Source organism: Mus caroli, unplaced genomic scaffold, assembly GCF_978045245.1.
Source record: "Mus caroli unplaced genomic scaffold, Mus_caroli_1 scaffold_9, whole genome shotgun sequence".
NCBI lineage: Eukaryota > Metazoa > Chordata > Mammalia > Rodentia > Muridae > Mus > Mus caroli.
The window spans coordinates 72,420,131-72,436,456 of NW_028227264.1; the positions used below are offsets into that span (position 1 = coordinate 72,420,131).

Consider the following 16,326-nt stretch of genomic DNA (forward strand, 5'->3'; position numbering starts at 1 on the left):
TTATAACACAGAGCAGAACAAGTGTAGGAATATGGGTAGGAACAGTTAAAACTAAGAGGCATTTAAAGGGCTCTATAGAAACCTAAAACAACAGAACCTTCCTAAACTATAGATGGAATTGAATATAATCTAAATGGAATCCCTGAGTTCTAAGGGTAGAAAAAAAATCACAAGTGAACATCTCTTGTCACCAAATGATGCCTCCTGTTCTAAAATGAGTTATTTCTATTGAGTTCTTGGTCAAAGGTGCTTCATCAGAGTCTCTAGCCACCCAAGCAATTGCCAAGCCACTTGGTTTCTCTCCACAAACAGATGGTGAGGCCCTGTTGCTTAAGACAAAACCCCTGTGATTCATTGAACAGGGAGAAGTTAAGCTGGTGTCTACCTAGAGCCTCCAACCATATAGACTAGTGCTTTTTGTACAGGAAGGTACTCTTCATGCTACCATAGGAGAAAGGTAAGCACTGACCCAGCTACAAACTTATTTTTCTACAATGGAGATCTGCCTGCAAGATAGGGAGGTACAACAGCGGCACAAAGCCCATGGTACTAACCAACCAATATCCTATTGTATTTAATTCCCATGCTATGAAATGGAGATCATACCAAATACCTCTCAGGTACCCATGAACCTGAGACCAGATAGGCCAGGGGCCTAGAGAAAAAACAAACACTATAGTTTTGCTAAAGTAGGATAGCAATTAAGTGACTCCTGATAAAAGTCTCCTATACTCACCCAGCCATCATCAGATAAGCTTCTTCCTGCAGTAGATGGGAATAAATACAGAGCTCCCTCAGCTAAACAGTGTGCAGAGAGTGCTAGACCTTGGACACTCGATCCAAAATAGGATGTCTCTATCAAAGCACCCCCCTCAGGGCTCAGTGAACCCTGCAGAAGAGGAGAAGAAAAGAGTGCAAGAGCCAGAGAAGATGGCGAACACTAAGGAAATAAGACCTAGATACAGCAGAACTGATGTACGTGTTAACTCGTATGGACTGTGCAGCATGCACATAGCTTGCATGGTTCTGAGTCTGATGGGATTATAGCAATGAAAGGGGACTTGGAAACTAACCAATCCCTAACCTAGAAGCTATCTCCAAATGATAACCACTCACGAAAAATTAGTCTTCTTCACTGGGGTCTCACTGAATACAAAACACTTTTAAAAGCAGGTGTAGATGAAAGGATGGTCCATCTAGAGACTGCCATACCCAGGGATCCATCCCATAATCAGCTTCCAAACACTGACACCATTGCATACACTAGCAAGATTTTGCTGAAAGGACCCTGATATAGCTGTCTCTTGTGAGACTATGCCGGGGCCTAGCAAACACAGAAGTGGATGCTCACAGTCAGCTATTGGATGGATCACAGGGCCCCCAATGGAGGAGCTAGAGAAAGTACCCAAGGAGCTAAAGGGACCTGCAACCCTATAGGTGGTACAACATTATGAACTAACCAGTACCCCGGAGCTCTTGACTCTAGCTGCATATGTATCAAAAGATGGCCTAGTTGGCCATCACTGGAAAGAGAGGCCCATTGGACACACAAACTTTATATGCCCCAGTACAGGGGAAAGCCAGGGCCAAAAAAAAAAAGGGAATGGGTGGGTAGGGAAATGGGGGAGAGGGGGGAGGGTATGGGGGACTTTTTGATAGCATTGGAAATATAATTGAGGAAAATACGTAATAAAATATATTTAAAAAAAAGAAACGGAAAAAAAAAAAAGATGACCAACACAATGAACTCAATGCCATTTTTGAAGCTTCTTTGTTTTATAATTCTTTGAAAGGGCATTATTACTATTATTATTGTTATTGTTATTATTATTATTTACCTTACAGGTCACTGGAATATATATATATATATATATATATATATATATATATATATAATGGTTTCCAATTTGTGTTTCCATGGGGTTCCTGTGTGTGTGAACATGCATATATCTTTGTTTATATGTGGGGTTTTTTTTTGTACTTTCTTTTCATTGTATTAATTCTGTTAAAGTTTGTTTTTGTTTTATTTAATTTCATTTTTCTTTTCAGATGCCTGCTTGTTTTATAAGGAGAGAGAATGAAAGGTTATGAGTTTGAATGAGATGAGAAATGAGGAGAGTCTGGGTAGAGTTGGGGAGTGGGGAAACTGTATTCATAATATATTGTATGAAAAAAATCTATTTTCAATAAAAGAAAAAATTTCACTATGTATACAAAAAGGTTGATGAAACAACAACAAGAACAACAACAACAAAATCATGGCCCAGCCCTGATACAGCAAGAATAAAGACAAATATAAAAATATGCAATTCTGTTCTCAAGATTTTTGTCTCATAAATTCATTGTCTCTTAGCAAACACTCTATCCTTTAAAGCATGGTTGAAAACATTTAACTTCTGAGAAAAACAATGAATTTAGAAAACAATTAAATATATCTATTTAAAGACAAAAGATGCTCCGCACATACTTTTCCAAGCAGGAGCACACACTACAGTACTCAAGGCTGAAAGACAGGGCTGGCTACCATTCTCTGTGCTGACATCACTACAATCTTAACTAGGGGAGAGCTTCTATTGGGGTTATTTCCATTCTTGCCAGTGTGCTGATACAAAAACACAATTGTGCTTCAGAGATAAACATATGGTTTAGGGATAGAATTACCTGTCTGGTGATTTTCATCATTCTACAGAAGACAGAAAAAGAAGATATTATCTAGAATTCAGGAGCGTGTGAAGAATATGAGCATTAATATAAAAGGTTTTCTTCTAAAGAAAAATAGTTCCTTTCAGAATGTCCTAGGCAGTTAGAACATATCAATAGGGTATTGTTAGGAAAATATTGTAAATCCTACCTTAACATTATTAAGGTACAGGGGGAAATCAAATAATGATGCAATCTTATTTTTTTGTAACAGTGTAATGGTACAAGATTTAGGCCAATTTCCTGCCTTACCAAAATATGATAGATAAATTTGACATTTTATTTTTTAAGCCTAGTCTCATATTTGTGAATTTTCTATGATCTGTTACCTATTTTTTTGATCTGCTTCCTGTTTTAAGGCAAGAAGTTATCTAAATATTTCCATTTTCTTCTATTGTTTAGAAGAGCTCAGTTTTGTCTCAATGGCCATGTTTCCTCTATACACTGTTTATGCAGAATGATGTATCAGAAGGAGACTACTCTAAGCCATGATCCCCCCTTGATTGACAGGAAGAGAGTTTCTCTGTGGAGAAAAATAAGTTTGAGCTGCACCACTGCTGTTGACTTGCAACTTGCAAAATACATGGAATCTTTTGCAGAGAAGAAATGTTAGAGACATGCTCTCTTTTTCATATTTGCTCAAGAACTACTAGGAGGAGGAAGATAAAGAGGAGGAAGAGGAGGGTGAGGAGACAGGAAGAGAGACTGGGAGGAATGGACGGAGGGAAGGAGGAAAGGAGGAAGGGACAGATGGAGCAACAGTGAGAGCAAGAGAGAGAGCGTTAAAGAGAGCAAGAGAGAGAGCGTTAAAGAGTGAGAGAGCAAGAGCGAGAGAGTGAAAGCAAGAGAGAGAGAGCAAAAGAGCGAGAGAGAGAGAGAGAGAGAGAGAGAGAGAGAGAGAGAGAGAGATGCAAGCAAGCATCGAAATGTAAAATCTGAATAGATTGTCAGTCCAGTTGAGTGCCATGTCTTAGAGATTAGCAGCTACTGCTGAGTGTCTCCGTGGTTGCATTAAGATTTGTCTTTTATGAATTTACTCTGATATGCGAGAACAGGATGCACTACTTCTCGCAGTGGGGAATCTTGCTGCCTCTTTACTTAACCCCCTTCCCTCCTCTCTTTCATTTTCAAGATCTTTCTTTTCATATCAGAAGCTTCACTGAGTAGATTTGGTATCCTGTACTGCTGTTACAGTTGTTTCCTTAGTTTAGGATAAAAATTCAATAATAAATCCCGAGAGAATTGATGGATAGAAGGTGAGAGAGATTCAGTGCTGCTAAAGAGAAACAGGGTGGTGTTTTCCAAGTGTCCAAATCTCTGCTCTCTAGCCTGCATCTTCCCAAAATACCACTGGCAAATAGCGCAACGAAGATAGAGATCTGTGGCTTTGGTGGACAAGAAAAATACTCGGTGATGCTCAGTACAATATTGAATGTGATCTGACTTGGCAGATGTTTGATCCAGCTGAGTTTAAGAAAATAAGCCTTGCTAAAGAATGCATTTGATTAGTGCATGGTTACAAATAGCTGTGTTTGGTTTACAGGTACAATTCTGGTGGACAACATGTTGATTAAGGGGACTGCCGGAGGACCAGACCCCACCATAGAGCTCTCTTTAAAGGACAACGTGGACTACTGGGTGTTGCTGGACCCCGTTAAACAGATGCTTTTCCTGAACAGTACCGGAAGAGTTCTGGATAGAGACGTCAGTAGCTTTATTTTTCTCTGACCCTGTGCCGTAGCTGCAGTATAATTTAAATGTCTACATGCATTATCTATATGATATTAAATTTTACCCATATAATTAGATTTGATTTACTTGACATAGCAACAAAAGAAAATATAACCCTTGGAATAAGTCCGCAAAAGGAAGGAGGAGTCTGAGTCTGACGTGATCAATTTGATACTCTGGAATTTTGTCCCAGTGCTGAGCAAATAAATAGACTACAAAGAATAAAGAAGTGGTGTCTTTGGGGCAAGTAGGACCATCACACAGAACCCCATTATTTTCCCACAATGTGAAATTGAAGGTGCTATTTGGTTTTTGGCTGTGGGGTCAATAGAAGTTGGTGTGTGCCCTCTCATTTAGCTGCTAGCACACTTAGACTTGGAAGGAGGGAGGCTGATAAAAAGCAAAGGTGAGCCAGACTCCTGACAACATCCTTGTCCAGTCATCATGTGGCAGAGCCATTTGCTACACAACAGCTAAGTTGCCAAAGTTGTTCAGAATATCATTTCTGAAAAGGGTGACAAAGTATTGAAAAAGACCCATGTCCCACCTCAACCACATCTTTCTTAGGGACTAAGAAGGGAGGGGCATGCAAAGAAGTGTTCTCACCTCAGAGTACAGTATCCAAGCCTTCCAGGCTGCAAAGCTAAAGCAGAGTTAATGGGTATTGCTGTGTAGCTTCATGACCCAACTCCCATTAGGATACTGAGTGTATGACCCTTTCATCTTGTGTGGATCCCACAGGCTGTCTGTAATAGCTTTGATTGTCTTCACTCAGTTCACTATTTGCTTTATGATATTTGGCTCTTAGGCTCTTGGGAATTACCCCGTCACCTGTAGAACTGCTTTTAGGGCTGTTTATTTCACAGTGGAGATCTCTCTCTCTCTCTCTCTCTCTCTCTCTCTCTCTCTCTCTCTCTCTCTCTCTCTCTCTCTCTCTCTCTCCTTACATCCTGATCACTGTCCCCACTTCTGGTCCTCCTTCGCACGGTCCCTCCCCTGTCCCTTCCCTCCTCCTCCAAGAGAGTGAAGCTCCCTACCCCACGTGTCCTCCCACCCAAGCACATCAAGCCTCTGCAGGGCTAGGTACTTGTTCTCCCACTAAAGGCCAGCCAAGACAACCAAGTTAGAACAGATTCCACTGACAGGAAACAGCTTTAGAGATAGCCCCCTGCTCCAGTTGTTCAGGACCCACATGAAGACTATGGCTGTACATCAGCTACATATGTGTGAGAGAGGGTGCTAGGTCCAGCCCATGTATGCTCTTTGGTTGGTAGTTCAGTCTTTGAGAGCTCCCAAGGGTCCGGATTAGTTGACTCTGTTGGGCAATTTAAAAAATGGGGTACAGAGCTAAACAGAATTCTCAACAGAGGAATCTTGAGCATGGGAGAAACACTTAAAGAAATGATTATAAAGTCATTAGTTACCAAGGAAATGCAAATCAAAACAACTCTGAGATTCCATCTAATAACTATCAGAATGGCTAAGATCAAAAACTCAACTGATAACACATGCTGGTGAGGATATGGAGAAGGGGAACACTCCTCCATTGCCGGTGGGAGTGCAAACTAGTACAACCACTTTGGAAATTAACTTGGTGTTTTCTCAGAAAACTGGGAATAGTTCTACCTCAAGATCCATCTATACTACTCCTGGTCATATTGCCAAAAGATGCCCTACTATACCACAGGGACACTTGCTCAACTATATTCATAGCAGCTTTATTTTTAATAGCCAGAAACTAGAAACAACCTATCCCACAACTGAAGAATGGATAAAGAAAATATGGTGCATCTATACTACGGAAAATTATTAAGCTCTTAAAACAAAGATATCATGAAGCTTATAATAAAAGTCTTTTAGTCTACAGGCTTACCACACAGCCATCATCTGGTGTCATCCACAAATCATTACTGCTGGGCACTTAGTGAAATAATTCAGGGCTTCTGTTCTACTCTACTCCTAGCTGTATACTGACACGCATCCCTATGGAATTTTCAAACATCTTTAGTATGATTTATCTCTCTCTCATTCCTCATCCCCAGTTAAACTCCTTCCCCTTTGTCTTCCTTTCTGTCTTCATAGCCCTTGCTTCCTACTATATGCCTGCTCCCAAAGAACCTTCTCTCTCCCCAAAGCTCCCTTTCTGCTTTCCTGGCTTCTGAGATAACTTCATATCATAGATGCACATCTAAGGATTCAGATCTACCATCCACATGTAAGAGATGACATGCAGCCTTTGTCTTCCCTGGTCTAGTTAACACTTTGCTACTTATTATTTTCCAGTTTTATCTATTTACCTGCAAATTTCATGTTTTTATTTTTATATTTTTACAGTTTAACAAAATTTGATTGTGTATATGTTTTATTATTAGTTATTTTATTTATTTACATTACAAATGCTGTCCGTCTTCCGAGTTTCCACAAAACCCCCTATCCCCTCACCCTCACCCCTGCCTCTGTAAGGGTGCTCCCCCACCTGCCCACCCACCCACCCACCCACACCTCAGAGCCCTAGCACTTCCATACACTGGTCTTCTTCAAGCATCCAAAGGACCAATGGTCTCTCCTCCCATTGATGCTACATATCCAGCTGGAGCCATGGGTTCCTCCATGTGTACTCTTTGGTTGGTGGTTTAGTCCCTGGGAGCTCTGGGGGGGGGGTTGATTTGTTGATAATAATGTTCTTCCTATGGGGTTGCAAACCCCTTCAGCTTCTTCAGTCCTTGCCCTAACTTCTCCATTGGTGTCTCCATGCTCAATCCAATGGTTGCCTGCATGCATCCGCATCTGTATTTGTCAGGCTCTGGCAGAGACTCTCAGGGGACAGCTATAATAGGTTCCTGTCAGCAAGTGCTTCCTGGCATTAGCAATAGTGTCTGGGTTTCGTGTCTGCAGATGGAATGGATCCCTAGGTGTGGCAATCTCTGGATAGCCTTTCCTTCAGTTTCTGCTCCACTCTTTTTTCCTGCATTTTCTTTTGACAGGAGGAATTCTGGATTATTAGCCAAAATTACACAACAAAGGGGAGATAGAATCTGTGCATACTGTATCCAGTGGATAGGCATGACCCCCAGTTGAGGAATGTGGCCACCCACATCAAAAATATTGATTGTGTATATGTACCACAGTTTCATTATCTATTCATCAGTCAAAGGCATCTGTATTTTCATTTTCTAGTTATTTGAATAGAATAGTTTGTCTGTACTAGGATGTTGAGTCCTTTATAAATATGCTAAGAATGGGACATACCGTGAATCTATCTTTAGGTTATTAACTATGCCAGGGCCTAACAAACACAGAAGTGGATGCTCACAGTCAGCTATTGAATGGATCACAGGGCCCCCAATGGAGGAGCTAGAGAAAGCACCCAAGGAACTAAAGGGAACTGCAAACCTATAGGTGGAACAACAATATGACCTAACCAGTACCCTGGAGCTCTTGTCTCTAGCTGCATATGTTTCAAAAGAAGGCCTAATAGGCCATCACTTGAAAGAGAGGCCCATTGGACTTGCAAACTTTATATGCCCCAGTACAGGGGAACGCCAGGGCCAAAAAGGGGGAGTGAGTGGGTAGGGGAGTGGGGGTGGGTGGGTATGGGGGACTTTTGGTATAGCATTGGAAATGTAAATGAGCTAAATACCTAATAAAAAATGGGAAAGAAAAAAAAAAGAACCCTCACACTGACTTCTGTTTGTAATCCAACCATCAGTGAATAAGGGCTCTCCTTTCCCTGTACTCTCATAAGCATTTATTATCAGTTCCTTTGTTGTTCAAAAACATTTTGAGTATCATAACATGGAATATTAATTGTGTGCACTTTTCTAATTGCTAGAGATGTCATCAATATCATTTAGATATTCCTTGATGATTTTTACTTCTTTTTAAAATTACCTTTTGAGATCTATGACACATTTTTTTAATTGAGCAATTTGTTCACTTACCTCCTCCTCCTCTTCCTCCTTGTCATCGTCATTGTCTTCTTCTTCTTCTTCTTCTTCTTCTTCTTCTTCTTCTTCTTCTTCTTCTTCTTCTTCTTCTTCTTCTTTCTTCTTTCTCCTTCTTCTCCTTCTCTTCCTCCTCCTTCTAGTTCTTTATAGATATTAATCTTGAATAGGTGAATCCTATGGTCTTCCTCTTCACTTGCTTAATTTTTATTTTTCTCATATGTCATGGGTTTTTTTTTTGGTCTTATTCCTGAAAAAAAGAAGTCCTATTCAGAAAGTCCTTTTATATTCCTATGCTTTCTTGGGTACCACATATGATTTCTTTCAGAAGTTTTAGCATTTCAAGTTTCACATTGAAGTCTTTGATCTCTTCGGAGGGGATTTTTATGTAGGCAATAAATATACATCTAATTCTATCCTTCTTCAAGTGGACATCCAGTTTGTCCAGCACCATTTGTTGAAGATGCTGTCTTTCCTACAGTGTGTGTTGCTGGCAACTTTGTCAAATATAACATGGCCATTGTGAAAGGAACTCATGTATTGGTCATCCATTTTTCTTCCTTTGTTTTACTTTGCTGTGTTGTGATAGCATCATTAAGTACTTACTGTTATAACATTGTAATATCGCTTGTAATCTGGTATGAAAACCTCTCTGGCATTATTCTTTTCATCCAGGTTTGCTTTTGCTTTGGTTCTCCTGGGCCTCTTATATTTCATTGAAGAATGGTGTGTGTGTTAATGTGAATTGCATTGAATCTTTACATTTTTTCAGTAGGAAGATCATTTTTACAACATTCCATCAATCCATGAGCATCCACCGTCTTCGTACATCTTCGTGTATCTTCCTCGATCTCTGGTTTCAAAGGCTTAAGCTTTTTATTGTGTAGGCATTTCACCTTGCTGGTTAGGTTTATTCATAGGTATATTTTGAAGCTATGGGAAGTGTAGGTGTCACTAGGGTCTTTGTTTCTCAAATTGTTTGTTATTGATGTATAGAAAGGCTACTGATTTCTGTAGGTTTGTGTTTGTCTTGCCACTTCACTATAATTCTTGATTTTCTGTCCAGATTTTATGGTAGAGTTTTTGGGGTATCATGGAAGATATTATATCATCTATAAGTAGGATGAAATAATTGAGGTTTAACAAGGACTCACCCATGTACAGGTGTAGCTATGTTCTGGGATGGGAGGGTGGATAGGTGGCAAGGACTGAGGGTCAGTTGTCAGAACAGGCAAGAAAGCAAATAACTATGGCTCCCACATGGGTCTGATGTTGCAGTGTGGGGTGAAGGTCATGGGTCAGACTACCAAGTGGGCTATTCTTTATTTTTAATTTTATTTTTTAGTTATTCACTATACATCCTGCATCCTACTCACTGCTCACCTCTAGGTTACCCCCTATGACAATGTTTCCCCCATACTCCTCCCCTTCTCTTCTGAGTGGTAGGGGCCCTGCCTGGGTATCCCTCCCACCCTGGTACTTCAACTCTCTGCGAGGCTAGGTCCTTTCTCTCTCATGGAGGCCAAATAAGGCAGCCCTGCTAGAAAAACATATCCCACATAAAGGGTACAGCTTTTAGGATAGTATCCATTCCAGTTGTTCGGGAACCACAGGAAGACCAAGCTGTACACCTGCTACATATGTGTGGGAGACTTAGGTCCAGCACATGTATGTTCTTTAGTTGGTGGTTCAGACTCTTGACTTCCCTAATGGTCTTCCTGTTGAATTCCTATCCCCTTTGGGGTTCAAAAACCTTCCTCCTATTTTTCTATAAGAGTTTTCAAGCTCCATCTACTGTCTGGCTTTCTGACTCCTTGATCTGTATGAGTTAGTTGCTGAGTGGAGCCTCTCAGGTCTGCAAGCATGACAGAGTATCATTAATATTGTCAGGGATTGGTACTTGTCCATGGTATAGGTCTCAAGTTGGACCAGTTATCTGTTGACTATTCCCTCAGTCTCTGCTTCATTCCCAGTGCCTGCATTTCTTGTAGACAGGATAAATTTGGGATTAAAAATATTATGGGTGAGTCGGTGTCTCTATTGCTCCAAGTAGCTCTTCTTAACAATACTTCTTGTGAACAATTTCTACTAATAAATGTGGAAAAAGGTTTGAGTGATTGCTTATCCCATCCAGATTTTATTTATTATGATGCTTCCCAGCATATGTATATAAACATGCATATAGATGTATAAATTTTATAATATATTAAATTCTACTTAACTTAGAATGTATCCCTATTCAAAAAGTAAATATTGACAAAGCACACATTATTATTAAGGAGCTTATTATTGTGAACCAAAACCAAGCTCTACTTTCTTGTTAAACATGGATTATTTGCCAGAAATATAATTCTGGGGGTTGAAGCCAAATAATTTGGCTCATTCCTTTTATGAAAAGAGTGAGCCATAATAAACAATGTGAATGTTTTTGTAGAGCCACACAGAGCTGATAATTGTGTTTGAGCCTACAAACAACTGCCAAGCTCCATGCTATGGCCATTGACTCTGCATTCATTCAGTATATTAAAAAAATAATAAAATAAAACAAAACAGAATGCTACAAAATCGTTTTAGTATACATGATTCTCTTGTATCTGAGACATACCCTGATACTTTCCTAAGACTAAAAGAAATTGAATGTTTAATTTTGGCCAATAAGTTTTAAAATGACTTCAGATAAATATAAGGAAATGATTTAGGTGAATGTTAGTAATATTTGCAATAGAAGCCTACGTGGTCTTAGTCTCAGAGGTCTTGTGTATCTGCCTCTGTATTTCTTCATCTTTGCCCCTGTGGTCCTGCCTGTCTTTCTTTGTCAATTCACTACCCTCATCCCCACAGATCAGACTCTTGAGCATTTATATATTTAGATGCTCCATTTCTGTCTTTCATGTGGTGGTTTAGCTTTTTGATATTCATGTCTCCCAGTTCTATAGTAAAAGTTTTCCTTGTGTATTTGTGAAGACTGTAAGCATATACATTTGTGAATTCTAACATGATATTTCAACACACATATACGATTTATAACATCAAATCCATATAATAAGCTATGGTTGATTTTCCATCTCCTATCATTAGTATGTGTGGAGCCTTTGAGCCATACTCTTCTGTTATCTAGAAAATGGGCAATAGCTTGTTGTGTAATATCACACATATACACATGTGCATACACACACACACACACACACACACTCACACACACTAACTCTTAGGAAGAAAGTGTATTATGCTTCTTCTGTCTGTTTATACTTGTATACCTTTAATCAAACCTCCTATTGTCTGCTTCCCCTTTACCCTTCCTATCAGGTGCTAATCACTATCCTAAATTCCAACTTTCTGTATCTAGAATATATGAATACATATCTGAGTGAACACCAGTACTTCTCTTCCTGTACCTAACTTTATTTCATTTACCATAAAGTCTTTAAAGTCCTTCGATTTCACTATGTGATAAAATAGCAATCCCTTTTATATCTAAGGAATTTTCTACTGTGCCTATGTACCACATTTTCTCTATCCATTGTTGTGTGCCTGGCACTTAGGTTGATTCCACATCAAAGTACAGGGTGTATTTTAGAGGCAAGCATTGACATGTAGAGTTCCCTTTGCTATACTGATGCCATTTTCCTTTGATATATACTCAGTAGTGAGATAGCTGTATTTTGTGGTAGATCTAGTCTCTTGGATGCTCCATACACTTACCACAATGCTTGGGTAAATTTGCATTCCACAAAAGTGTACAAGTAGTCCCTCTTCAAGTCTCAATACCCCTTGCTACCTTTTGTATTTTTTCTTTTATAAAACTAGACAGTCTAGCTGAGGTGAGACAATGGATGTTTTAGTGTGGCTTTGACTTGCATTCCCATGACAACTAAAATAGTAAAATTCAACCCTTCTTCATAACTTTTTGGGGGGACATTTAAACTTCTCCTGAGATGTATCTAGTCGTAGCTTTTGCACATTTCTGGATAAGTTCTTTGAACTTTTTTTCGTACTGAATCTGAACCTTTCAAATTCTTTATATATTCTAGCCTTTGAATACTTACCAATCTCTCCCATTTTATTAATGTAAGACAACTTATAACACTCTGTTGGTTATGTCCTTAGCTATTGAGAGGCTTCTTCATAGTTTGTTTCAGATGCATGTCTTCAACATTTGATTCATTTCTATTCATTTGATTCATTTTCATAAACTTGAGAGAAAGTCCAAGTTTCTATCTTTTACAATGAATATCCAGTTCATAAATTGACTGCTTTTATTTAAAAAAAAATAAAAATAAAATTAATTTATTTTAAATCATTAAAATAAATACAAACTAAATAATTATTTGTCTGAATGAACTGTAACAAAGAAGTGTAGTGAGGTTATTTTAATGGACTTCTCCAATTAGAGTTGCATTTCAAGCAGGTAATAATGATATTTTTTTTTTCTAGAGAAAGAAATCCAAGCCAAGTTTTCTGCCCTTTGCTTTTTGAGGCTATAAATAATCTATTGTTTGTATAATCATGGTTGTATAGGGGGAAAAAGCAAATTTAATGTAAATAACAACATTTCAAAATTAAAAATTTTAAGTAGGCTAATTATTTTAATAAAAACTCATAAGAAAACATAAAAATTACCAGGCTCCATACATTTGAATTTGATTAGAAAATATTTGTAAAAGAGTTAATATGAACAGTTTGGCAATTTTCAAATATTGCTTTGGCTATCAGTTTTTCCCCCTATTTTTGTTTATGTTCAGTATAGTTATCCGAATTGACTCCTAAACAAAGTCATAAAAATCAATTGTATATATTGAGAAACTCAAGGATCTTTTAAAGGCCAAATTATGATCTCATGGGACAAGTATCACTTAATCACTATGAGGTGTGGAATGAGTACCTGTTATTATGGAATCAATAAATTAAATAGAACAAGCTGGATCTGTTTCAATAGTATAATATGGATCTAAACTCATTGCAAAGATTAGAAGCCCTTGGCCAGGGAAAGCAATGACCTAAGAGAACCCAACACCTTCAATTTTGAACTTTATTGCTGCTCAAAGGGTTTTATCCATTCTACCCAGGCACTCTTCATTTGCTAGGTCTGATGAGTGGCCTCATCTCCCATCCACATTTACACATGCATCCATCAGCATCCCTTTCTGTCACTCTTCCTTTCTCTCATTTGGAACCCATGACAATCTCAATGTTCACTCAACCTTCATCTTAAATAGACTCTAAAATTGATTGTAAGTCTTTTAAATTCTTTTTTGGAGGGGTGGTATTTCTTTTTTTAATTTAATTTTATTTGTAATTCATTTTTTACACTCCATATTCCATTCCCTGCCCCTCCTCATCCACCCCTGACTGTTCCACATCCCACACTTCCTCCCCACCCCACCCCATGTCCAAGTGGATGCCCCCACCCTCCACACCACCTCACCTTTAAACTCCTTGGGGCCTCCAGTCTCTTGAGGGTCAGGGGCATCATCTCTGAATGAACACAGACCTAGAAATCCTCTACTGTATGTGTGTTGGGAGCCTCAGATCAGCTGGTGTATTCTGTCTGTTTGGTAGTCTAGTGTTTGAGAGATCTCCGGGGTTCAGATTAATTGAGACTGCTGGTCTTCCTACAGGATTGCCCTTCTCCTCAACTTCTTTAGCCTTCCCTAATTCAACAACAGAGGTCAGCTGCTTCTGTCCATTAGTTAGGTGCAAATAACTGCATCTGACTCTTTCAGTTGCTTGTTGGGTCTTCTGGAGGGCAGTCATGATAGATCCCTTTTTGTGAGCATTCCATGGCCTCAGTAATAGTGCCAGGCCTGAGGACATCCCCTTGAGCTGGATCCCACTTTGGGCCTGTCACTGGATCTTCTTTTCCTCAGGCTCCTCTCCATTTCCATCCCTGTAATTCTTTCAGAAAGAAACAATTATGGGTCAGAAGTGTGACTGGGATGACAACCACATCCCTCACTTGATGTCCTGTCTTTCTGCTGGAGGTGGGTTCTATAAGTTCCCTCTCCCTACTGTCATTTCATCTCAGGTCCCTCCCTATGAGTCCTGGGAGTCTCTCACCTCCCAGGTCTCTGATGCATTCTGGGGAGTCCCCCCCCCAACCTCCTATTTCCTGAGGTTGCCTGTTTGCATTCTTTCTGATGGCCCTCAGAGCTTCAGTCCTTTTCCCTCATCCAATACCAGATCAGGTTCCCCTCTACCCCACACTGTCCCCCCCCCCCATCCACTTTCCCTCACAAGTTCTCCCTCCCTCCCCACTTGTGATTGCAATCACAAGAGAATTAAGGAAATCTTTTAAATTCTTTGGAATTTTTATGGGTTTTGTGCTCTGTATCTTGATTACACACACACACACACACACACACACACACACACACACACACACACACTGAGCTGCTACACCCTACTCTTAAATTCTAGATTCTCTCCCATCCCATCTCCACCCAGAATTCATTTCTTCTTTTTTTATCATAGTACCATATTTGTGCTGCTAGGGGTGAATTCCCACAACAGAGCAAGGACCATATCAATAAATGCTACTTATACATAAATTTGCTTCCTAATGTTGATACTGGTGTGTAATTATACATTCTATACTCCATAGTCTTAACTAGTCTGTTTTATGTTCATTGTGATTATTTAATATAAATTTAACAGAACTGTTCTTAGTATCTAAGGGTTAGGTCATGTTAACTTTACCTATCTGGAACTTAACATATAATAAATAGTATTAAAAACTATGAAATATATCTAAATTCATCTAAGTTTATACCTAATTCTGTTTTCAAATTGGCATTTTGTTCTTTATGTAACTCCTATAATTACATCATTATTTATAAAGATTAATTTTTGAAGGAGTAGACAACTCTGGACAATCATTACCTCTACTTTTTCATTTGCATATCAATCTAAGGGCTAGAACTACAGAGCCTAGTGGTAGATAGTTCGCCTACCATATGTTTGGGTGTGAGTCCAAGCCTTGGGAATGTGAAATAGATATTCCTAGAGCATACTTGCACCTTTTCTAAATTTTTTGCATAAAACAACAATAATTCTTCATTATATGGAGATAGTAAGCAAATCCCAAGACAGAGGGAAGGAGACATGGCAAAACCATTCATGCCTGTACAAATTTGACACACTTTTATATACGCTATGAAACAATAAGATCAAATCTTAAAGGTTTACAAAAATTAGTCCCATTTTAATAATGAAACTTCCAAATTATTAATATTTAAGTAATCAGCTTCTAAAAATATTAAATTTCCCTTATGTCATAGAGGAGTGTTAGAATCTGCAATGTGCACATCACTGCCTTGTTTACATACATTTCCTTCTCATGTAATAGCCTAGGTGGCTCATTTTCCATCTTTCTCTTCTACTATAGTGTCCCCATGTGCTTTGAAAGGTTCCTTCTTCACCTCATGCTTCCAATATTACCTTTGAGAGCTAAACTTCATAAACCGGTGATTCATATCATTGCACGAACATGCAGTCTTGACTTTGGAATAGTACATATTTTTTAAATTCTAGGGATATATAAATGTGATTATTTTAAACATATACCCCACACATTTTATGTATAGGGTGTTTCCTTGTTTCATAAATAGAACACATGAATAGAATTCAAAATGGAAGAAAGATCATCAAAGAACTGCCATGACTGACTTTCGCCTGTAGCTGTGCAAGCTCAACCAAAATCTCCCCCACACTTCCATCATTACAGAGTCATAAACCTCCCCAGCACTTCCATAAGCATTGCAGAGTCCCTAAAGTCTGACTAATCGACTCAGTAAGACTATGTGTGATGTATTTATGACTTCCCTGTACAGGAGAATAGGATTTATTCCAATACGAAATTACACTGTGCCTTCAATATTTGCCACAGGGACCTCTTTACTTCACTGTAATCCACAGTGGTTGGAATTTATTGCCACCTAAGTTCATCCCAACC

At 38.9% G+C, this 16,326-nt stretch overlaps 1 protein-coding gene across 1 annotated transcript in view; it reads left to right on the plus strand.

Moving 5' to 3' along the window:
* Positions 1 to 16,326, plus strand: part of Pcdh15 (protocadherin related 15) — a 933,441-nt gene that overhangs the window by 466,515 nt on the left and 450,600 nt on the right. The window contains exon 5 of the mRNA XM_085842876.1: positions 4,244 to 4,404. Within this exon, the coding sequence (XP_085699002.1) occupies positions 4,244 to 4,404 (161 nt within the window). The remainder of the gene's footprint in view (positions 1 to 4,243; positions 4,405 to 16,326) is intronic.